Here is a 25,006-nt window from a genome sequence, read left to right as displayed (position 1 = left end):
TCCTCCCAGACCAGGGCTCGAACCCGTGTCCCCTGCATTAGCAGGCAGATTCTCAACCACTGCGCCACCAGGGAAGCCCTATTAATTCCCTTTTAAGATATTCGTGATGTGCCTTAGAATATTAAGGGCCCCAAGAAGTCCTACAATTAAAAAAAAACTGGGGCTTCCCTGGTGGCGCAGTGGTTGAGAATCCGCCTGCCAATGCAGGGGACACGGGTTCGAGCCCTGGTCCGGGAAGATCCCACATGCCGCGGAGCAACTAGGCCCGTGAGCCACAACTACTGAGCCTGCGCTCTAAAGCCTGCGAGCCACAACTACTGAAGCCTGAACACCTAGAGCCCGTGTTCCTCAACAAGACAAGCCACCGCAATGAGGAGCTCATGCACAATGAGGAGTAGCCCCTGCTCGCCACAACTAGAGAAAGCCCGCACGCAGCAGTGAAAACCTGGCTCAGCCAAAAATAAATAAATAAAATAAATAAATTAAAAAAAAAAAACAAACTGGTTAGATTTGTTTAACTTAGGGTTTCCCAAATTTGTTTGACCCCAGAAATCTGTTTCAATGAGACGGTCTTAACATTCATGGGAATGGTCTCTAAAACTCACTTTGGAAAATGCTAATGTAGTCATTGTCAGCAGGTTTGACAATTCGATCCTGGTGGCCAAGCAAAGCAGGAAATGAATGTACATATCATTCAGAACATCTCCGTTCCAGAGCTTTCTCATTGTATAGAAAGCCAGCAGAATTCAAGGGACTTCTTCTGCCTTCCCCTCCAACATTTACTGTGGCAGGAAGAAAGTTTCCCCAGCGTCTGCTGTGATGATCAGGGGGTGAGATACCACAGCATTTCTGTCTGCGAGTCTGACTCAGGAGAGAAACCTCTTCTCTATCAATTCATGATTAAAAGAAGCCATGAATCATGGAACTTAAGGCTAAGAGATTCTTTCAGAATTAAACAAACAAACAAAAAATGACCTTGGTGATATCTTCAAAGGTCTCAGTTTCTGGAGGAAACGTATTACTGCCATCAGGGCAAGCTGTGTGTGCCCCTCTATCCTTCCCTCGGGCCAGGTGATTAACTGCTCTAACTTCCCAGTGGCCGTAATTGAGTCACCTCACTGCAGATTGTCCTGTGATCCAGCGCTAACCACATCTCCCCTCTTTGGCTAAGAAGAAAAGTCTAGGCTGAGATAACAAAAAGCACAGAGCTGTTAAAATCTGCTACCTTCTCTGCCCTTCAGTCGAAATGCTCTCCCTTCCCCATCGCCTGACCCCGTGTTTCATTTTATTTTATTTTATTTTGAGATCCAGAGTTTTGCTTTATTAAGACATCTCTGAAGACAGTTTGCAGATACAGTCAGATTGTGAATTGCTGCCAAGTTCTGTGAAGTTTGAATTTATAGTGAACAAGACCCCAGTGACGGTTATTTTAGAATATATTTCCGTATTCCAAGCAGATGAGAGATGTGATGTCTATGGCCAACAACTTTCATACTGGTCATCCACATCAGCCATTTCCCAGCATAAATATGCAGCTTAATCACAGCTACTTCATCTCTACAATGTGTGATTCGATCTTCAACTAATAATGCATTTTGACTCCTTTTTACGTAGGTGCATGCGATTCTCTGCCACCCTGGCAGTTAACCAGACCTGGACTCTAGAAGCTAAACTTGACCTAAATAACATTCCAGGGGTAGGGCAGCCTCTGTAATCTGGACCCATCTTAGCCATCTGACCCCGTGTTGTAATCTGTGTTCTTGCTGCTCACAGAACACCTCACCTTGTGATCTCTGCAGTGTCCACACGAGCTAACACATCCTTTCATGATCGGAAGGAGTGATAAACACGTTTCCCGTTGCTGCCTTCCTTTGGAAAAAATACCTGTTCTGTCTGCATTATGCAGGGATGTGTAGGAGCTTCTAGGAGCTGTGATTCTTAAGGGGCTGTGAAGCAAGAAAACATCAACCATTTGGAGAATCAGAAAATGCATATAAGGTGCAGAAGGAGTCCAAGTACCTGTAACTGGCTTTCAGTGGAGCCGTTCTACACTTAGTCATTCTGCAAGCGGGTGCTGACCCAGACACCGACCAGGCTGCCCAGAGCTGCAGGGTGGGACCGTTACAGGAGGTCTGGACCAACTGCGGTGGGGGGAGGTTTCAGCTGGGACCACAGGGCCCGTCTTCTGTGTAGTACGGAACCCAAACCAGACATCCGTAATCCCATCTGGACAGTGTCATATTCTTCAGATGGGAGTACCAGGCTCTCTTAATTTTCTGTTCACATTTAGAGATTCAAAATAAGTGCTCAAACATGGATCTATTCTAGTCACAAAGACATGAGCAGAAAAGGAGGTGGCTTTAGCTGTAATTCTGAGTCACAAAGGAAATAAGAAAGAGAGGTGTCCCCCACTTTCCCCACGCACAGTGGAAGTTATTTGAACCATCTGGATTCATTCCCCAGGATCAATAAGCTTCATATTTAAAATGCCAGTAGTAAGTGTAATTCACCCATGTCTTAGGGGGCACCCTGCTAATTTACACGATTGCCAGTTAATCGAGCTGTGTGTTATCGTCTAATTCAACATACTGAAGAACTACTTTTCTGGAATTCACTTACCATTAACAGGTCATCGTCTTAAATTTGGTAAGGGGGGTGGGGGGAGGAAAGAGCATCCGCAATGATTAGGATCTGTATTTCCTCAAAGATGTGATAAACTCTAATTTCTGGACATCTTGTTTACTTCATTTTAATTGTGTGTGTTTCTGTGTGTGTGTGTGTGTGTGTGTGTGTGTGTGTGTGTGAATGTAAACCCATTCATCATAGTTCAGATATAGTTTTCACTCACAGAGCAAAAAGCAGATTGACTAGACCTATGCTATCCAATATGGTAGCCACTAGCCACATGTGGACATTTTAAATCTAAATTAAATATAAGAATGTAAAATTTAAAATTTGGTTCTGTTCCACTTGCACATTTCAAGTGTTCAATAGCACATGTGACTAGTGGCTGCCATATTGGACAGCACAGATATGGAACATTTCATCACCAAAGAAAGTCCTGTTGGACAGTGCTGTACTAAGTGTTTCTGAAATGCTTATGATTTTTATTTCAAGAACTTTTGTCACCTCCGTGTTTTTTACATGCTGGGGATTTGTCTGTTAATGGTATTTTTGTTTCTCTCTTTGCTTTCAGACATTGCCCTGGGACCTATGGACGGTAAGGGAACTAAGAACTCTGTATTTTGGTGTATCTGGATTGCTAGACATTTGGGAACCTTGTTATATTTTATTTCATCTGTGATGGAAAGAAGACCCAGATGTTTTTTGATGACAACGTAGTCCCCTAGAACAATCATCATTTGCCTCATGGTTTCTAAGCATTTACCTGCACATGGAAACAATGGTGAGGAAAGGAATGTCAGTGCCAGACTCCCGGGTGAGCAAGAATTCAGTGTTTTGCCTTTTATGCATCCTCCTGTGATTATCGGTAGCCAGAGGACATTTTGTAGTGGAGGCATGCTTATTTGTTATTGCTTATAGAATACACAGAAAGTACGGATGAGAAAATGTGAAGGACGTGCTACTCTACACAGGGAACCATTTTTTCATTATTATTTTCATGAAGCTTATTAGTCAATGAGGATTTGAACTTCAGAGTCACACAGTCCTGGATTTGAGTCTAGACTCTAGTTCTTCTAACAATATGACTTTGAGCAACTTCTACTAAAACTCTTTAAGCCTCAGTTATTCTCATCTGTAAAATAAGGGTAATGACACCGACCTCAGAGGGTTGTGTGAGGATTAGAGATAGTATTTGTAGAATATTTAGCCCAATGTCTTGCATGTGTCAATACAAGGTAGATGTTACTGCTAATGTTATTTATTCAGCTACTCTGATGTACAAGGCTGAATACTTCCAGAATTTAGACTTCAGAATGAAACACAAACAGGCTGTTGTGGTGGTGACATCTGTGAAATTAAGAAAATGACTGCACCCACATAGAGCCTTACATCCCTTGGGGTAGGGCCGTTGTCTACCCTTTCTTAGAGAAGCCCTTGGTCACATGGTCTTAAGAAATCAACTTGAGTTCACATTTTCTTCTTTTTTAGTGAGACAGCAACAGGAAAGTTGGGTAGATTTAACTATTCATGAGCCTGGTCTTTTGAGGTGACATTGCTACTTTCTTCCCTTAAAACAGAAAGATGAGTATCCCCTTCCCTTCCACAGGAGCTTAAAGCATCGTGGAAAGCTCTCAAGAGAAGAGCTAAAAAATGTTGAACGAAAACATGTTTTCTAGGGAGCTGGTTTTACTTGGATATGCGCAAAAAGGGATACATGGATTGACATTCAGAACACTGGAAAATTCTAGTCTCGACTTTGTGTTAATTTTTTTTAAAGATTAAGAGGACAACGCTAATTTTGGTTATTCCAATATTTCATATCTTTAGTTGGAGTTATTACACACCTTCCCTTCCCTAGCTGGGAAGGGTATAGAGAGGATAAAAGTACCATCTAGAAGGAGCGCTGACTAATTCAGAGGATAGACCTGCTAGGAATGGTAATGATGACAAGATTGTAAGACGGAAGCTCCCTGGGCATAATAGCTGACATTTCTTGATCTTCTTAGCTCCTCAGTATTATTTCTTTGTGTGCAGACAAGTCTTCTAGGTTGGGGGGAGAACAAGAGAAAAATCCTCCAGGCAGGCAGAGTGGTTAGTCCATTGGATCATCTTCCATCCAAACACCACCTCAAAGGCAGAACCAAGGGCAGGATGAGTTTGGGAAAGATTTTATTCTGACACTGTATCAGAACACATGATGCTGTGTGATTCTGTGGCTGCTAATGCTTGATCTTGTTCTGGTGTCCTTAGGCTTGCTTCTTTATTGGAAACTTTTCATTTGAGAGTCTGCTAAAGCAAAAGTCATGTAATAGCCGTAAAACTTCCTTGTTGATATTAGTAAATGACAGAGGCATTTTTCATGTTTCAATTGTGTAGTCTTAGCAGTCGTGGAACAAAACTCATTCCTATTATAAAACAAGTTGCAAAACTTAATATCAAACCAATAAAAGCCAAAGTCTTCAGCAGTATGTTGACTTTGGACAGCCTGGGATTTTAATGTGCTAGGGAATTTTCTTCTCTTGCCTTATGATTATGCTTATGCTTATTTCTTATTATTTTTTCACTCACATAGACAAGCACTGATTTGGTACAACCGGTAGGTAAATATCCAGAAAATTCTGGATTTTTTTTGGTATTTAATATGCATTGTATATGTGGTATATTATCTAGAATGAGCTTTTTTTTTTCTCATGGCATTGTTAGTCACAGATTTAGCCTTAAACCATTGAATTTAAATACTTTCTAGCTTTGTGTAACTGGTGCTACCCTACTGAAGAGCTTTGTGTTTTTCATCAAATCTTACCATGATCTATTTCATCTTATGTTTTTTTCTTTTTTCTTTGCTTTTCTGCACACTCTAAAGACTGATTCTTCAAAAAGTCTTTCCCTGTGTAACCTGATCATGGAGGAACCTCCAGACAGTGGGTTGACCGAAGAAATTCAAAGATCTCAAATTGATTTAGGTGCAATTATTTGGGGCCCTGATGCTAGTACAGACAGTGTCAGCCAGGAAATTACCCAGGGTGGGTCGCAGGAAGACTCTTCATGTCTCTCCGAAGCAGAGCAGGAACTGGGATTTTCCAATGGAATACTTCCTGCTGCTGACTGGCACACTGTAGCTGGGCAGGGTGAGCATGTCCTGGGGCCAGCCCCTCCATGTGGAGAAGAACAAATGCCCCCAAAGCCCATGCCTGGGGCTGCTTGTTTGGAGACGGAGCATCCTTATGATTTACCTGACTCAGAGATACCAGCCATGGAAACCGGTGGCCTGGTCAAAGAAAGTCAAGAAGATCTTAAAAAGTCAGAAGAAGAAGAAGGAAAACAGAAGATAGAAGATTCTGTCTGGCCAGGTGTGGAGACATATGAAAAGGTAGAGGCTGGAGCTATTGGTGTCAAGGCCCTAGAAGGGACAGAGGAATTTGAAGAGAGAGCATGTACAGGAAACAGAGTAGTAGATCTTTTTAAGACAGCAGGAGAGCAAGACCAGGAGACCTTAAAAAACAATGAAGAGGAAACTAGGAAAGATCTAAGTGCTGGGTATAAGGAAAGTGTAAAGACCAATGAAAAGTGTCTTGAGAAAACTGACATATTAGAAAAAGACATGGAAAGTGTAGACAGAGCAGATGAATTGAGTGACAGAGACCAAGGGCTAGATGAAGGGATTCAAGTAGTAATAAATAATTGTGAAATTATAGAGGGATCTGGAGCTAACCCTGCCAATCACACAGATATTTTGAGTCTGCCTCTCCAGACTGACTCTGTATCTAATCCTGAAGATGCCAGCCCAGAGGGATGGGATTTAGCTGGAAGAGACATAAAGAAAAATTTAATCAACCCTCCTAACCATGATATAATGTATCACTCAGCACAGGGCAGTGCAGATGCTGAAGAGACGCAGTTTGAGGCTGTGTTACATGCGCCTGGAAGTAACAGAGATGGAAATCAGTCTGTTGTTTTATCGATAAAACATGAAGCAGCAGCTCAGTCTAGGACAGATCTTAATTATGCTCTGGGAACTAATGCAAACAGAAGAGATTGGTGTTTGTGTAAGACTGAAGATTCATTAATAGAGGAACCTGAAAGTACAGTGACTGGGAACTGTAGCCATACCGTTAACTTGCCAAGAATTGCAAAACCAGACTCTTGGGGAACAGATCCAGGTCAAATCTGGCAGCCAAGCTTGGATTCAGCAGTGAATAATACGGATATATTGGAATTCTCTGGTATACCAGATGGCCAAGCAAGTGGATTTGCCAGTTGTCTTGATTCTATTAACCACTGGCCTATCAGAGATACGGGAGGCTTAGATAATTGCTGGGAACATTTAGACACAGTTGGTAGCAAGAAAGGGCTGGAGGTGGACTTACTAGCAGATGTATGTGGGGAACAAGCCATTGCTAGCTGTGGGGAACAGAGTCAAGAGATAGCTAGACCATTGGTTGTGGGAACCTCCCAGAATGTTAGCACCGAGAGTTCCACTAGTCCCCAAGACAATGACACCAACAACTCAGATTTATCTGAAGATGAAATTGCTAACCAGAGATATGGATTGTTGTACCAAGAAATAGAGGCTGATAAAGAAGAGGTACTTACCCCAGTCTGTAGTATAGACTAGCCAAAGACTTCTGTAGGTTCTGTTTTTCCTAATGTTTCTCACCGACTTCATCATCCATCACTATCTTCTCCAAGATCTGCTTCATCTCCTTGACAGATTGTCATGTACCTCTTGAAATCTGTGCAAACCAAACACAAAATAGGTTGACAAAACAAACAAACAAAAAACCACTCACACACAGAAAACCCCCAGAACAACAACACAAAAAGCAGAATGATGGTGTTGGAAACTAATGAGTGTCTACTTTACCATCCTATTTACTGTATTTATTCTTTCTACTTTCATTTTTATTGTTCGAGCACTAAAATATATATAAAACAGACAGATTTACTGTTCCTAAAGTGGTTCCACCCCAGTAAAAACACATGAAGTGTTTCTACCCAGGCCCACTGAAACTATAAAATCTCATAATAGCTGTTCATCAAAATGATGTATTTAGAGAAATACTGGAAATGCTTCCAGATTCTATAGATGGCTAATAAAACGAGCTATTTAACCACTCATGGCTCTTGTCTGGAATCATGCTCTCATTATTGAGAAAGTGGGCTTTGGTTAGCCCTGAGCCACATACCAGCAATAATTGTAAAAATAATGTTGTTCTATTTTTTTGTCAGCCTATTTAAAATAATACAGTATGGCCTTTTCCATTTCCAAGCATTTTCATGCACAGCAGCCTTTTGTATTATTTTAAAATTTGCGGTGGTCCTTACTTTCCCACTTGTCTAATAGACATTTACCAATCCTACAAAAGTAATGAAAAAAATAACATACTCTGATTCCCATTTCTGTTTAGCCTTCTGGAGGTTCATTTAATGGATTCACCCAGGTAAGATTTCAATTTGCTGGCATAATTCATCTGTTGAGAATGATGCAAATCTTAAAAATATGGACCTCTGCTTGCTGGGATAGCATAATGTTTAAGTATGTCACCATAAAATTTGAGCCCACTTCTTGTGAATTCAGTAATGGAGACAGTAATAGGAGCAATGTTGCAGGGTTGTTGTGAAGATTAAATGAAATGTGAACGTAGAGATTTAGCCCAGCAGCCTAGCACACGCTAAGTGCTCCTTGACTCTAGTTAGCTATTGTTAATATTATTAGCTATACCATGGAATTCTGATGATTCCTCCACTAGAAATTAGAAGTTGTCTTTATCTGAGAGATCTCCTAGGTTCAGCTGTTGGAAAAGAGGAGATAGGATTGTTTTGAACTAATGAGATGGGTCTTTAGACAATATAAGAGATTTTTAGGAGCCTCCTTCTAAAGGTTTATGTAAGAGCCATACTACGTGGAACCTTATTTCTTCAGTGGTTCTTCAGAAAGGAGCCATTGGAAGATCAGAAACTGTAGGTTGGCTCTGGCCAATAAGATGGGCCACACAGTGGACTGTCCCATTCACTGTATATGTCCCAACAGATGGACGGTGTAACCCATGTGAAAGGCAGGCCACATGGCTGTCAAGTTCATGGAATAAGTTCTGAAAACCTCTTCAAGGGAGACTTCAAATATCTGCTTGTCTGTGATGAGTGCTTTGTCTCAGAATATTAGACATGAACAATTTTGAATTTTAACATTCAGAATTTCTCCATTTAAAAGTTTGACTACTTTCCCCCATGTTACCTATAAAAAGAGAAAACCCACTCACACACCTACACCCAAATACAGACAACACACAAACACAGAGAGAGATGATAACTTATCTCTTCCATAGGAGAGAACTCCTTTGAAAGATCGGGTCATGAGAATTCATTTCTCATTTTTTAAGTTTATATTTATCACTTATAAATGCACATCATTTAAAGAGTAACAACATTTTATAAGGTTTTTTTTTTAATTAAAAAACTTCAGACTATCTTACACCCCCTGATTTCCTGCTTCTTAGAGGAAAATACTTTCACACCTTGTAGCAGGTTCTCTGATTTCACCTCCATATGTGTGCATGACGTTCTTCTAATGCTCCTTCTTGATTTCTAAAGCATTAGCTGTGGACTCATCTCTCTGGAAGATGAGGACTTAAAGCGCTTTCAGCCTGCTATGGTCCCAGTTCACATCTCTCTCTGCTTCCTGCCCTTCCAGTGATGTCATAGCCAGCCAGCCAATCAGTGGTGGTATTATCACGATGCTATAGATGCTCTTAGCACTCAAGTCATGAAGTTTACATTTCCTTTTATGCCAACGTTTTGTTTTCCTTTGAGGAAATAATTGTAGGGTCTTGTTTGTGAGCTTGTTGGTTTGTTTGCTTAGTTTTCTAGGTACTTATTACTAATTCAACCCCATACTCTGTGGTTATAGAAATCTCCTCTCGTTTTGTTTAAAACATTAAACATTCTTTAAGTTTCATCCTCCTGAAGGTTGAAACTGCCCTTCTGGACGGCTCCAGTCTGACCTGGGGATCCCATGGCTACGACTTGCTGCTACGGCTGTTATCACAGGGTCTCCCATCACATCTACCGTAGGGATTGCCTCGCCTGTCTTCTGTCCATCCACTCTTTTCAGGACACAAATTGTCCTCATTTGGGGTTAAATTCCTCATTTGGGTAGAGCACATCCTCCAGTAGCTTGCTGAGAAAAGTGTGCACAAGAAGCATGCATTTGTGACCTTCTCTGTTTGAAAATAATTTTGTTCCCATGTACATAATGGACTGTTAGTTTGGATATTATATTACAAGTTGTAAACCGTTTTCCTTTAGAATATTGGAGCCATTGCTCCACTCGATTCTACCTCCTAGCCTTGCCACTGAGAAATTGTCCTTTTGATTCTTGATCGTTTGTAAGAAACCCTCTCTCTCTGCCCCCTTATGTACCCCTCTCACCTTCTTTTTCTCTTTCTCTCTGGAAGTCTGTGTAATTTTCTTTATACCCCAGTGTTTCTAGGATTTTACAATAATGTACTGTGGTCTGAGTCTATTTTCATACATTGTACTAGGCCCTTTTAATCTAAAGACTGTGTCTTTCAGTTTGGGGGAATTTTTCTTACTGATGATTTCTTTTGCTTTCTTTTGTTTTCTCATTCTGTAACCCTTCTCTTTTTTCATATGCTGGCTTCTTGAGCTTGTCTTCTAATTATTTCTTTTTCTTTGCTTTTTCCTTTTCTCTTTCTCTGCTTTCCAACTCTTCCAACAGATTTTTCACTTCTATGTATTTTTTTAATTTCCAAGAGCTCTTTTTGTTTACTGAATATTTGGTTTTTAATAGCATCCTCTTCTTGTGTCATGAATACAGCATCTTCCATTATATCTCCAAGGGTATTAATAATAATAATTTTCAAAGGTCTTTTCCCCCCTGTAAAGTCTTTGTTTCCTCCACTTTTTTAAACCTATTTGGTCTCCCTTTAATATTTGAAACTTTTCTTAAATGTTTGTTGATCTTGGCTGTCTCCTCGTATTTAATAAGAGGGGGACACTGAAAAGCTGAGAGACTTGTACAAGTAGGTAGAGCTCATTGACTATGGGTATTGTTGTAGGATTCGGTTGTAGGATTATCTTTCCTGTTGAGGAATTCCTAGTGTCAGATTCTTTAGGCTTTTTTTTTTTTTCTTGAGCTGGTCATATTTCCCTGGGAAGACTCCTCTGGTCTCCTGTCTGGGTATGCGCAGGGGTGCAGGGATACAAGCCTGGCTGCCAGTGTAATGGGAGTTGAATGGGGAATAAGTTGGGGGAGGAGGAGCCCATGTCTAAATATTTATTATGTAAATGTTCATTTAATCCTGCTGCTTTCCTGACATGCCTGTGTGTCCCCCAGTCCAGAGACCCTCTGTTTCAGCCTCTGAAAATAATCTCAAGTCGGGGGTGGAAAGGATACTGCTTGGTTTTCAGGTAGATGAGAGTATCTCCAGGTCTAAGTACCTTTTAATAGACTTCCAACCAGTTCCTCTGTCTTTAGCAGCATCCTAACTTCCATTTCCTGTGGTCCCCATCTTTCTAATTCTTGATCCATTGGGATTTATGAGTAATAAATTGGCTTGCTTTTTGGCATTTCTTACATCAACTTAGGGTACAGATGTTTTTGGTTCCCCAAGCTACCTACTGTTCATTCATTTGCTTTTCAGTTTCAAAATTTTGTTGATGTTGTTTTTGTTCCCATTCTTTTTACCTTTATGGGTTTATGCCTTTAAAAATTAATTTTCTTATTGTTATTTAGTTTGGATTCTGGAGGTAACAGAGGTAATTGCCTGTGTTCAATCCACCATCTTTAACCAGATGTCATTGGCTCATTTTTTCTGTAGGGGAACTGTTGATGTTTAATTCTTTAGGGATTTTTTTGGTCAGATTACCCAGGAAAGATTCTTTCGGTCTCCTTTTTGGAAGGTATAAGCCTGGCTACGTGATGAAGATTCTCCTAGAGATCACTGTTCCCTGAGATTTCCTCCACCTTGATTTTTCTAGGATTCATATCCTGAATGAATATATTGTATACAGTTTTTAAGTTATGGCTCATAATTAACTCATAGAAGTCACACTTCAGTGATATAGTAAGATTAAGGTTCCAACATTTTAAAACGTTTAAATTTGTAGCTTATATCCATTAAATTCTAACTTGATGTTGATGTCCAGAGGAGAAGCTGCAGACCAAAGATGCCTCTGAAAACACTGCCCTTTACATAATGTCTCTCATTGGATCATTGAATTCTGCTAACTCAGGTTTCTATTTAGAATAACTGCTGTCAAAAAATTATCTCTGCATGTTTTGCTTTTCTGATTTAAAATAAAAAGAGACTAAAAAAACTTTATAATGTATTTATTGACACAATTCATGCGAGCTAATTTAAATGATACCTTTGTTGTTGCTTTTTTGGCAAATTAACTGAAACCCTAATAATTTTGAATATTCTACTTTATTCCCAATTTTCAGCCACAGGACACTACATTATTCACAATGCAGACAGACCAGAATATGATCTGTAACTTGGTAAGCTGATTTTGGTTTGTGTTTTGGGGATGTTGTTAGTTACCACCAAATGATCCAAGGTTGATCTTTGTAGGTTATTTAGAGCTTGAAATCCAGAGTGTGGTTTCTGTAACCCCTTCTTTTCTAGAAAATGAGGAGAGCTTCTGAAAATCTCAGTGTGACTTTGAATGTGGTTGCTTCTATTTATAAAGGCACAGAGATCCCAGCAAAAATTAGTCTCTTAATTACGGGCTTCAGTGGAACACAGTCTATCCATCAAGGACATGGGTGTTTCTTTTTTTTTTTAATTAAAAAAAAAATAAATTTATTTATTTATCTGGCTGCATTGGGTCTTCGTTGCTGCGCGTGAGCTTTCTCTAGTTGCGGTGAGCGGGTGCTACTCTTCGTTGCGGTGTGCGGGCTTCTCACTGCAGTGGCTTCTCTTGTTGTGGAGCACGGGCTCTAGGCGCACGGGCTCAGTAGTTGTGGCTCGCGGGCTCTAGAGTGCAGGCTCAGTAGTTGTGGCGCACGGGCTTAGTTGCTTCCCAGCATGTGGGATCTTCCTGGACCAGGGAACGAACCTGTACGTGGGTGTTTCTGAGTGACTGTACCCTATGCTACGGGACTGACAATGAAATTGCCTCGAGAATTCATGCTTGAAAGTAGATCCTTGCTTTTCCTTGAACCTGAAGCTACCTCATTTCTCATGTCCTCCCTTCATTTTGTGAGTTGTAGAAGGAAGTAATGCACAGTAGAGTTAGGATTCCTACTTTGCTGTCAAATGATATGAGAGAAAAGCTTAGCTGGGGAGTGAGGAGGGGGCAGAAGGGTTACTCTGGGGGTTAGAGGAGATTCTTACAAACTCAGTTATCGTGGGAAACGTTTTTAGCAGCAGCTTACTTGTAAAGTTGAATGAAGAGACCTTGAGTGATATAACTGAGAGCTTCCCAGTGCTACACTACAGAGGATTTGGGCTCTTTGACGATTAGTTCATGGTTATTTGTAGCACACGGGGTTTCCCATGGGAATGGCATAGGATTATCCCAGCTTCTGGCTTTCATTTTGGAAACCTAGAATTGGGTTTAAGGAGAAGGAATTTTTCCTTTCAGATGATTTCACTTCTAAGTAAGGCTTTCTGCTCTGGGAAGTTTGTCTTCAAGGTTAATTCGATATTTTTCAAAGGCAAGTGTTTCTCTAGCACCTTGTCCGGAGATTGTTGTATTTTTGCCTTTTGGGGAACCAGGTAAAAGGTGGAGCCTGTGAGGCCTGCAAATAAAGATTTAAATGTTTAAAATTCAGATTATATTGGTGTTAATAATGGAGCCAGACAGACCTCCATTTCGTGGTCATTGGTGGTTTTCAGTCTGGGTGCTGATGGAGTAAAGGTTAAACTGGTGCTGGAGGATGAGATTTTTAATTATCAGTTGGGAATGGGTTAAGAAAAATGGAGGGACCCTGGTATAAACGAAAAGGCAATGGGTCATCATTAAATTCACACCTATTACTGTTGCAAATTCCTGGCATAGAATCCAGTGGTTTTTAAGTTTCTCTGAACATCTCCCTACCCCCTACAGCTGGTTCTAGGAGCTTCCATTGCCTGCCCTCCCCTTCTCTTTATATGTGTTCTCTGAAGCAGACTTCTTGCACCTTCTCCCCATTGGGGAACTTAGCTTCATCATTCCCAGCATTGCAGATATTGTTGGTGCTGCCCTGTGGGGAACTAGGAATCACAGTGACCCTCTCCCACTGAGCTGTGATTATATGGGATCTTCCCGGGAGCAGGGCAGTGTCCCAACATGGGTTCATTGACTGGTCTGAGCAAGGTGGAGGTTGCAGTTGGTAGTCAACTGCACATCTCCCCAGTCTGCATCTTATGGCCCCACGGGACATCCATTGTGTACAAGTTTAAACCCTTTTGAATCTGCAAACCCTGCCCTGGGCTCAGGGTTGCCTCCATGGCCCTTTGAAGTTCTCACTAAATTAGCTCTCCCCAGTTTGGAGAAGCAGGATCATAAGGTAGTCGCCATATTGGAATGTGACTAGACCCTTAACTCCACTCTCCCAACCCATCTCTTCTTCCTCTGCATTGACCTTCTTTCTAGCTTATCACAGAGGATGCCAGAAAGTGTGCACCAAAGTTACACTACTCGTTTTGTTCTAAAACAAGAATTCCATTTCTGAGTCTCAGAGTTAAACCATGGTGGCATCCTGCTGTCAGTAATAAATATAGAGTATACCTCTCCTCTGAATGTATAGTGGTCTCTACTCTAGCAAACAATAGCAAGTCCTTACCGGTGCTCCCAGATGGATATGGCATGGTACCAACCCATTTGCAACGTTTGTCAAGGGAGGCTTCTTATAGAAAAAAAAGTGGTTGAAACAGGGCACAATTCCTACAGGACTACTTTGAGATCTTTCTACAAGATGTTGTTCACAATTTACCTTTGTTTTTCTTTCTATCTTGACAAAACATTTTCAATTTTACATTATCTTAGAAGGATTAGGAAAGTGGTTTCTATTTCCAAAGTTGAGTAGCTGATTTTATGTACAAGCATGCTGTCATGCTTCAGCCTTACTCATCATTCAGTGAGTTCTATTTGTCCCCCTAGAATTTAAGTTGTTAGGTGTGAAATGCTATATTATAATATTCGGTGTGATATTATAAATAGAGAAACATGTTGTGACTCGTAGGACATAACCCGTCTCTCCTCGCCTTCATACTTTGCTTCCATTGAGTCATTATCTGACCTCAGCAAGGAGACGCCATTGGACTTACTCATGAAATCACCCTAGTTATTCTCACCGTATGTAAAACTTCAGAATTTCCTCGGACTTCCAAGAAACCCAGCCTCTGATGCAAATATGTTTTCATTTTAAGTTACCTCTGTGTTTGGTGTTTTGGGTTTTTTCTTAATGTGCACAGATATATTTATTTGATACACGTTTTGAAACTTCTCTCGACCCCTCATCCTCCATTGCAGACTCAGCTCACAGGGGGACAGCCATCTGCCTATGGGTTTCTTGCTCTTCGTCAAATTACCCTTCCTATCCTTGTTGTGTAGGTCATCTGATACCATTCTCTCATAGCAAATCACCTCGACTTCCAAAATGGTTAGATCATACTCTGAGAGCTTACAGTAGCTCTTTGCTGCTAGGAAAACTCAGTCCATTATGAAGATAATTCCTTTCGAACAATACAAGTGAAATCTTTCCCCATAAAGGACTCCTGAGAGTAGATTAGAGTGAATTTTATCTCATTCTTTCTTAAAACTTGTGTCAGATCACCCTTTAAAGGTTATAAAAGCCCATAAAAATATCAAACCTCTGTACGTTTATCTCCCTAAGTGTCCTTTCATTTTATTAAGCCCTTTCAAGACAAGGGTGGTGTGACCTTGGCATGTTTCACAGTGGAGGATTTGGTGGAGGGCACAAGACAAATATTTTGCATATTTATCCAACAGCAGGCTATCATTATTTATTTTTTATAATCTCAGCATAACTTCTCCATCACTTCCCCATGCAACTTGTCATGTGCACCAGCTTCAGTGGACATATGGGAGAACTAGAGATGGCTTTTGATTGCTTATGGCGAATGTCTGACGGAAAGTACTGATTCCTCCAAAGGAAGTATTTATTGGAGACTCTGTACTCCTCTAGGAAAACACTTTTAAACTTTCTTATGGTTTAAATGCCCTAATAGAAAAGGATCTTAAAGTGCCCTACAGTGGCCATCCATTTAGTGAAACAGTCATGCTAAATAGTGTGCTTACATTAATCTATAAATCAAAAGAGAGGAAACAATTTCAGTAGCCATGGTAACATGCATTGGCTGTGCTGTTTTTCATAGCCTGTTGTCATTTAATCCTGCTAATTTTAAAACTCAAAAAGCCTGGAGGTAAGAGATGCCAGAGGCTTGATTCAACATATAATTGGAATCAGGAGGGTGTCTGTGGGTAGAGGTCACAGTGGGAAGAAAAGACCTCACTCTTATCCACACAAGTAGAATAGTCTAATTGGTACCACAGAGAATACTGCCTGTGGTTCCCTAAAGAATTAGTTTATTACATGAAAAAAAAAAAACAACTGATGGCTAAGGATTTTGTTGGAGGGAAAAGTGGAATAAGGGAACGAACAAAATGTCAGGCAGCAAAGTATCTACGACTGTGGTGGTTGGATCTGCTTCTCCCAGCCGGGGCAGTTGCGCAGTAACTTCATAGTGACCTTTTCATGCACGTTAATGCATTTTGATCTGAGTATTGGGATGGCCCCTCAATTTTTTGGTGCATTGCATATCAACAGAGTGGGGAGGTCCCAGAATTGTGTTTCCGTGAGCTCTTTCCTACTCCTTCCAATTTCCAAAGGTGGGAGCTCCTAGGATCTCTCCTCTCTCTGCTCAGTAGTGGAAAGTACCGTTTCAGGATCTCTTATAGATGTCCTAAGGAAGTGAATACTCAAAATGTTGAAAGTAAGTAAAATGAGTAGCCAAAATGCTAAGTCTTTTTGCCCAACTTCAACGGATGTAACAGTGCTTGGTGATGGTAATGTGAAGCTTAATAAGAGTTTATTCCTAGACTTTTCAGTTGTGTAAAGACCCATCATGCCTAATGTGAGGTTTTTTTCCAGCACAGATTTAATGAAGCGAATTGCCTGTAGGATGACGAAGAAAATCGTAATTTTCCAGTATTCCGTCATGTTATCTATTCACTTGTTGAATCTTTTTCCTCTAATCCTCAAACCATCAAAGGCTGAACCTGAACAGGCTCCGCCCACAGAGCCGAAAGCAGAGGAGCCCCCCGCTGCCGTACCACCTGCTGCTGGGCTGGACCTTGGACTTGACACCCAGGCTGAGGAGCCAGTGGAGGGGGCAGCGGTGAGCGCCACCTCCCTTCCACCCTCCCCCCGCCTCCCCTGCCATTAGCTGTGCTCATCTCATCATCCCATTTCTCCCTTCTCATTCATGCTTCACTTGGACCAGATCACCTCCGTATCTGTCATGGCTCCCCAGGTTCAAATGGCCTTCATTCCTTTGACAGGGAAACTGCATGCTCTTACTGTTTTTTTTTTTAAGGAAGATATCCAGAGACCTGCTCTTACGCTGTCGTATAGCCACAGGCTTGGGTCTCAAAACAGGGTGCCTTGATTCTTTCTGATACTCTCCCATTCATGGTCAATAGGTTGTAATAACTCACAAATAACCAGACTTGTTAATGCTCTGCCCCACCTGTGATGGCTAGAGATGGGCCTTCCATTAGGGACTAACCTGCAGATGATACACAGAAGGGTAATCACCTTGTTGGTTGTGTCTACACGATGATTTCTTACCATATTAGTTTTGTAGGTTGGTGAAGGCCCCAGGAGGGACTGAAATCCTATATTAGAAATCCTTGAATCTATAAGGACTTCTTTGGGAACAGCCATTTGCTCAAAGTCAAGTCTGGTGCTGGCTGTTACAGCACAAGAGAGCTTGGGGATGTATTTTGTGCAAGAGTGGAGACTCATTTGTCTGCCTGGAACCCTTCTCTAACCTGCTCATTTCAGCCACACACCACACCACATCGAAAACTGGGATGGGCTCTATATGCACCCTATTGAATTGGATAAGTTAACACACGTGAAAGTGTAGAATGATACCAAGGAAAATTTACCAGGGAAGTTTACCAAAGTTTCCCAGGGAGAGTGAACAATAGTTTATTTATGAAATGCAGTTAAAATATCTCCCAAGAATTTCAATCAGGGTACCCTACAACCTTCCCAGAATCTGTACAAAGAGGGAGACCAATCTTCCTATTCCCAAAATAACATTGCCTAGGTGAGATAACTAGAGAAATAAAAGCTATATTTTTGCTGTCGGTGTCCTAGGTTGTTTTACTGGGAAAAGGGTAGGCCATCTGTCAAACTTATTATTTATTAATAGAGTAGAAAAAATAAATAATAGGGCAAGATAGTGATGCAAAATACAAATGAAGAATTACTCAAGAAAAATGATCATATTTTCCATGTAAAGGTACACAGTTGGACCAAGTTTTGTAAGGAAAACAAGACTGTGTTCTGCTAGATTGAGTGCCTCCTAAAAAGGCTGTTTGCACAGATTGTAGACTGGGAAGTGCTGAGGCTTCGTGCTCCAGTGTCCGGGAGTTTTCTTCTTAACTCTCATTCCCAGATTCACCGGTGATCTTAGTAACTCAGTGCAGATGGAGCATTTTCATTTGGTGTCAGGTCTCTCCACCCAACTTAGGATGATTTAAATAACAAAGGAAGGGAAAGAGACAATTGAATCTTCGAATACTGTTTTAATTAAGAAGAAAATTGATTTTAAAAAGAATATGGACCATGCTGGGGAGTTAGAAAGATATTGATTAGGTTCAGATATTGATCTAGAAGTGGCTTCAGTTCTGAAAAGTTGTCATCAAATTTCTATTTTGAATAGCAGCACAGACTCCATCTTTACCAGTACTTTTTTTAAAATTAATTTTTATTGGAGTATAGTTGATTTACAATGTTGTGTTACTTTCTGCTGTACAGCAAAGTGAATCAGTTATACATACACATGTATCCACTCTTTTTTAGATTCTGTTCCCATATACGTCATTGCAGAGTACTGAGTAGAGTTACCTATGCTATATAGCAGTTATCTATTTTATATATAGTAGTGTATACCAGTGTTTTTAAACCCAGTTGATTCAGTGCCCCAGACTATTCAGTGTAAGGCTTAATGACATTAATGCCCATGGTTTTGAGCAAGGGTATTCTGGGTTTGACAGTAGGGTGGAGATGTGAAATAGACAAGCTCATGTGTTAAATACAGGCTCGAATATTGATCCTCCAATGGCCATGACCACATAACCTCTCATACCCATCCTTACTTTAACAAACTTATATAAGTAGGTTTTGTTTTCTCAAAGTCTAAGTTCATTGGTTTTCCAATGAAGAATCTGAGTAGCTACCAATTATCAAGTACCTATTGTGTCGTACCTACTACATATATAAAGATTTATAATCTTTTAAATCAAGGGTGGTGTTAAAAATATTTAGCAAACTGTACGGTATAAGCATCAACCATTACTAGAACAGGCTTCCCTCATGTTGGGTAAGAAGATGTTTGGAAGAATTCTTTTAAAAAAAAAATATTCATTTGGCTGCGTCGGGTCTTAGTTGTGGCACGTGGGATCTTCGTTGCGGCACGTGGGCTTCTCTCTAGCTGTGGTGCACGGGCTCCAGAGCACACGGGCTCAGTAGTTGCCCCACCGCATGTGGGATCTTAGGTCCCTGACCAGGGATCAAACCCGCATCCCCTGCGTTGGAAGGCAGATTCTTAACCACTGGACCACCAGGGAAGTCCCTGGAAGAATTCTTCATTGTGAAAATGCTTGTCTCCTTAAGGTTATGTGAACTTTAGAGAATAGAAAATTTAGATTCCTTGTGAAATGCAAGGCAGTTTGGAGAATCTTATGAAGGATTCAGGCACCTGCTGAGATGCAGAGGTGATTAAGAACAGCAGGTCCTGAGCTGACCATGTGAGTCATCCTGTCTAAGAAGAAAAAGTTCAAGCAGTTGATTTCTCCACCCTCAAATGGACTAAAAAATAATAGTAAGAGAGGGCAGCTTACAGCAGTTTGATTTGCCTAATACTCATCAAAAGTGGCTACTTTTCATGTTTTAAAATGGACACACTTGGATAAAGTCAGTTCTCCCCCCAAGTCCGCCCTTCTACTTAAGAAAATAATCTCAGATAAAATGTGTTTTTGTTCTCTTAACATAGGTTTATAGCTTCTTTTTTCTGGTCATAATTGAGATAATATTAGGGTTATTTTTTCTAAAGAAAGCTCTCTTCTGTTGCTAGATGTGTGATATTTAGTTGTAAAGAGATGAAAATCCACACCGTGTCCCTAGCATTAATTAGCAGGCTGGCTGTAGCTGTCATCAGTCACGATGGGGTTGACGTGACCTTTTGAGGTCATCATTTTTGCTGCCGAAATGTCACCACACGGTTATTATTTCCAGTCTTGACAGAATGCATTTCGTATGAGGTGAAATTTGTGGTGGTTTTGTTAAAAAAAAAAAAAAAGAGGCAAATGTAATTTCGAAAACAGGAAATTTGAGCAGCGGTTCACAAAGAAACCTCGGGCTCCCAAGAAAAGTTTAATTATTATATTTTTGTTTGTTGTCTCACTCCCCACCTAGCTAATACTGTTTTTAGTTTTTCCCTACAGCACCAAATTTTACCAGTATATCTGCAGGATACACTTTAAAAACCAACACTTGCTACCTCTTCTCCAGACATTTCCGTGTTATATAAGTACTGTAAATTTTCTTTAGGAAAAAAAAATCAATATTTGTTTAGAAATATATCAGAGAATTAGGTTCAAAAACAGATAAAGATGATTTCTACCTACATTTATTTTCTTGCAGAGAATCCCTTCTAACTTTCTCTAAATTTCTGTCTGCTCCTATATTTTGCTCCAATGATGTGAAGTGGACCAATGTCTTTTGTCCATATTATTTTTAAAGAAGTAATACAGTGTAATTAAATTTAGGGTTAACATTGTTTCCAAAACAAATAAATGGGGAAAAGATCGAGGTAGATATTTTTAGAATTTTAGAATTTTTAGAATAATTTTAGAATCCTGGAAGGTGAAACACTGACCCATTATTTGAGGAACTACTTTTGGTTTTGTTGTGTTTCGTTTTTTGAACATTTCACCAAACTTAAGTTGACTTGTCAGGACCAATTTAAACCAACAACTATAGATAGATTGATGATAGATACATAGATAGATAGATGATAGCTGATAGGTAAACAGACAGATGATAGATGATGATAGATAGATAGATAGATGATAGATAACTGATAGGTAAACAGATAGATATAGATAGATTAGATAGATTAGATAGATTAGATAGATGATAGATACATAGATACATAGATAGATGACAGCTGATAGGTAAACAGACAGATGATAGATGATGATAGATGATAGATAACTGATAGGTAAACGGATATAGATAGATAGACTAGATAGATAGATGACAGATAATAGGTAAACAGATAGATGATTGATAGATGATAGATAGATAGGTAGATAGATAGGTAAACAGATACATGATAGATAGATACATAGATAGAGATATACGCTATGGTCTGTGAACTTAATCTGTCCAGGAATATTTCTATCTGTGTGTGTAGAATGCATGTGCTGGTTTCCTCCTTCATTCAGCTGGTAGATATAGCTGAGTCCTCTCTAGATGTCAGGCTCTGTTCTGGGTCTGGGGGATACGGTGATGCAGGCAGTAGATACGGCTCCTGCCGTCCTGGTTCACACAGCCTGGCGCTGGGTGAGGCAGACATTACACAGTGGTCCGGGCATCCTTCTGTGATGGGCGTGTGTGTGGGCAACAGCATTTGAGTTTTCTCCTTGTGCAGCGTGAACGTGGGAGCTCAGGCTTCCACTGTGCCTCTAGATGTGAGCTCGGATCTGTCAGAGGAAGACACTGAGGAACAGGGGAAGCCAGCAATTCCTTGTCTGCCCTTCATTATCGTAGAATTATGTCCAAACGCAAAGTGCTCACTCTGAAGCATGCTTTAAATTATAATGTATATAATTATATATGGATATGGATATTTATGGCAATAGATAGATAGACAGGCAGCTATGCATATCTTGGAGATAGATGTACCTTTCTTACCTTTCTCAGAAAAAAAATCATAGGAATGGTTATTTTCTCTGAGTTTGACTGCATTCCCATTAGCAGCTAATTACATTCTCAGTGCGCTGCAGGCCAAACAAATAGCTGTTACTTTTGTGTTCCGTGGCACCCAGCACAGAACTGGGTGAATAATACATGCCCAGTAAATTCTGAGTCATTGATTTGTTGACTGACTGACACTATGATCTACTGATCCTGAAAGAGACTACAGCCAAAGCTATTAAAATACCGATATTACATGGTCATTTTCTTTCTTTCGGTTTCCATTCAGATAATTGAATTTTTATATTTAGGAAAAGGAAGCTGCTTATTGTGATCAAAAGCAGGGCCACCTTTCTCATTATGCTGCACAGTGGCCTTGTGACATCTGAGCCCCAGTTGCCACAAATGTAGTAAAATGGGATTAATGATAATTACCTTCAAAGTTTCTGGCAAGGGCTTGGAAATAATCCATGTCCCTAGTTTAGCATCTGGCACGTAGATGTTCCTCCAGCAGTGAGAGTTGGATAATATCATTACTGTCATCATCTTCATGATAAGTGGTTTCCTCCAAGATAAGCAGATGTAGGTGAAAGCTGTACTCTGGAAAGGAGCTGGCCACAGATGTGGAAGATGACAGCACCCCTTTTCCTTTTGTTGCACGTTGATATTAAGGGACTTGATCTTGTTTAGGTCCCCATCAGCGCAAATTTCCTCTTGGTTCCTAAAGAAGCTGCATCCCATCAAAATTCTTTGCCTTTTCTGAGAAGACTTTTTCTCTTCTAGGGACCTTCATATTGGGTCCATTGATAGGGAATGTTCCAACCTTCACTGCCAGGAAGATGTGGGCATTCAGAGGCATGCAGCCTCCTTCAGGGGGTGATAGAAGGAGCACACAGGCAGATGAGCTCCAGAGATGTATTCAAAGTTGACCCAAGTGGCCGGGCCAAGACCTTTCTTTCTCTCTGCCACTGCAGCACATCACGGGGAAGAGATGGAGTTAGCCAGGGCTAAGATGAAGGTCACAAGATGGTGGACAACTCCCCACGCCTCACACCTCACAGAGCAGGTTGACCTGGGCTTGTCAGTTTCCATCTCTGGAAAATGGGGCCGTGGTTGTTTCCATATGTGGCTGATAGTAAGTATTCATTAACCACCTGCCAGCTGTTAAGCAGCACACACAAACCATCTTCCCTGCTTTCTGGGGTCTCATATTCCAAAGCCCCTTCTTGCACAGACCCATGTGAGGATTGTGGAATGTTATTATTTCCTCAGTGTTATAATTACATGTGAACATGATCGTGAGGTTTCAGATTGTTCTTCCACTTTCGAGGAGCCATTTGTCGATGATGGTTGCCTAGTGATTTTTTAAGTGTTACTTTTGGCATGTGCTTTTTTTTCTTATTGAGGTGCAATTCACATAACATGAAATTAATCGATTTAAAGTGAAAAATTCGGTGGCTTTTGTACATTCCTAATGTACAACCACCACCTCTATCTCGTTCTGAAACATTTTCATCTCCCCAGGTTGAAACCCCGTACCCATGGTCCCCCCCTCCAGCCCCTGGGAACTGCCAATCTGCTTTCTGTCTCTATGGATTTATCTACCTTGGATATTTCATATACATAGAATCATACAATATGTGACCTTTTGTGTCCGGCTTGGTGTATACTTTTTGGCACAGACTAAATCTAGTGCTTGAACTTGCTGTTTTTAACGTGGCTTTGGTTGTAATTAACTTCAGGATAAAAACTCCCTTATTCTCTCTCAGTATTTACTGAGCTCAATGCATAAGCCCACGTTGATACCATTCCTGGCCATCAGCCCAGTTGGGTAAGACCAGACCCAATTGGGCTGATGAACCCACCCCCAACCCCCCATCAATCCTAGTCTTACCCCAAACAGGATTTCAACTTGGCAGAGCCTTGGAGATGTGTCTACGGGCTCAGGTCTCTCACTCCGTGGGTCCCAGCATCAAGGTTTATTTGGTCCATGGATGATACGGAACTGAACATCCAGGCCAGTGTGTCTTATAGTTCTGCACCTGTTCTTGCCCTTTCTTGTTCTGTTCATCCTCTCAGCACCTCCAGGGTAGAAGGTCCTTTCCATGGACCTCTCCTCATTAGTGGACATGAGCGGGAACCATAAGTGTGATCAGGAAAAAGTGCTTGATTTTGGATCAGAGATCCCTTCCTTTTCTCTGGCAAATTGAGTCTCAATGTTGCCAATATTGAGTCTCAACCAACCCAAGTGCTGCCTTTGAGAATTACTGTGTTTGGCCTGCAGTGAAAGGCACTATGACTGAAACACCAAGCGAGTTAAGGCGCAGTCAACAGGACTGTATTGTGTGCTAATATTTGACATACATTATCTCACAGCAGTCCTGTGAAGGAAGCATTCTTTAGGTATCATTACCACATTTTGCAGATTAAGGAAAGTGAGACACAGAGAGTTTATGTGGTTTAAACCAAGATCACACACCCAGAAAGTGATGACATGAAATGCAAATCCTGACATTTTAGTCCATAGGTATTCATCTCATAACTACTCCAGATGCTATATTTTTCAAAAGAGCAGGTTTTATAAAAGTACATTTACAGACCAATCTAAAGCCAACAGGGTCACAACTGGGCTGAAATCCCTCTACGCTGACACCAGGACTTTCTCCAACCAATGCTTCGACTTGGTGCATATTCCTAATGTGGAGCTGAAGGGTCAAAAAGAAATAGAAATGCTTGTAGAGCCCAACCTTGAGCTTCTCAGAGACAGTGGGTATCCTAATCCTCCACTTTGGCTGCAAAGCAGGGATCTAAGGGGATGTATTGGAAAGATCCCTGAATCAAGAGTCTGGAGACTCTTGGCTCCATGGCTAACCAGTGAGGTGGCCTTGGGGAAATCATTTTCCCGTTCTCTACCAGTTTTCTCATCTCTCCTTTACAAGTTGTGTTTGACACACAGTATGTTCTCTTCCTGCTCTCAAAAATCTACAACTTACTCCATTAAGCAGTTAAGGATTTCCAAATCCTTCGTAATGAGAGCGCCCTTGAATCATGTCTTATTTTCCAGCTTCTATTTGCTAGGCAAATGGGGTGACAGATCAGCACGGAGTGTTTTACTTACCAAGTCCAGGGACTAGTCAAAGGCTGTCATATCAGAGGGTAGGCAGTCGGGTCTTCCACATGTGACAGTCAGCT

The 25,006-nt window shown here is 40.8% G+C and overlaps 1 protein-coding gene across 2 annotated transcripts in view; it reads left to right on the top strand.

Moving 5' to 3' along the window:
- The window catches only part of AMPH (amphiphysin), a 176,187-nt gene that overhangs the window by 133,510 nt on the left and 17,671 nt on the right, over positions 1–25,006 (top strand). Inside the window, exons 13-17 of one of the 2 annotated variants that reach the window (XM_057550576.1) lie at positions 3,197–3,220; positions 5,198–5,221; positions 8,034–8,066; positions 12,092–12,148; positions 16,872–16,997. In XM_057550576.1, coding sequence (XP_057406559.1) covers positions 3,197–3,220; positions 5,198–5,221; positions 8,034–8,066; positions 12,092–12,148; positions 16,872–16,997 — 264 coding nt within the window. The remainder of the gene's footprint in view (positions 1–3,196; positions 3,221–5,197; positions 5,222–8,033; positions 8,067–12,091; positions 12,149–16,871; positions 16,998–25,006) is intronic. The other variant, XM_057550577.1, reaches the window with a different exon arrangement.

This window comes from Balaenoptera acutorostrata, chromosome 7 (assembly GCF_949987535.1).
Source record: "Balaenoptera acutorostrata chromosome 7, mBalAcu1.1, whole genome shotgun sequence".
NCBI classification, from domain to species: domain Eukaryota; kingdom Metazoa; phylum Chordata; class Mammalia; order Artiodactyla; family Balaenopteridae; genus Balaenoptera; species Balaenoptera acutorostrata.
This window is presented reverse-complemented; position numbering and strand designations above follow the sequence as displayed.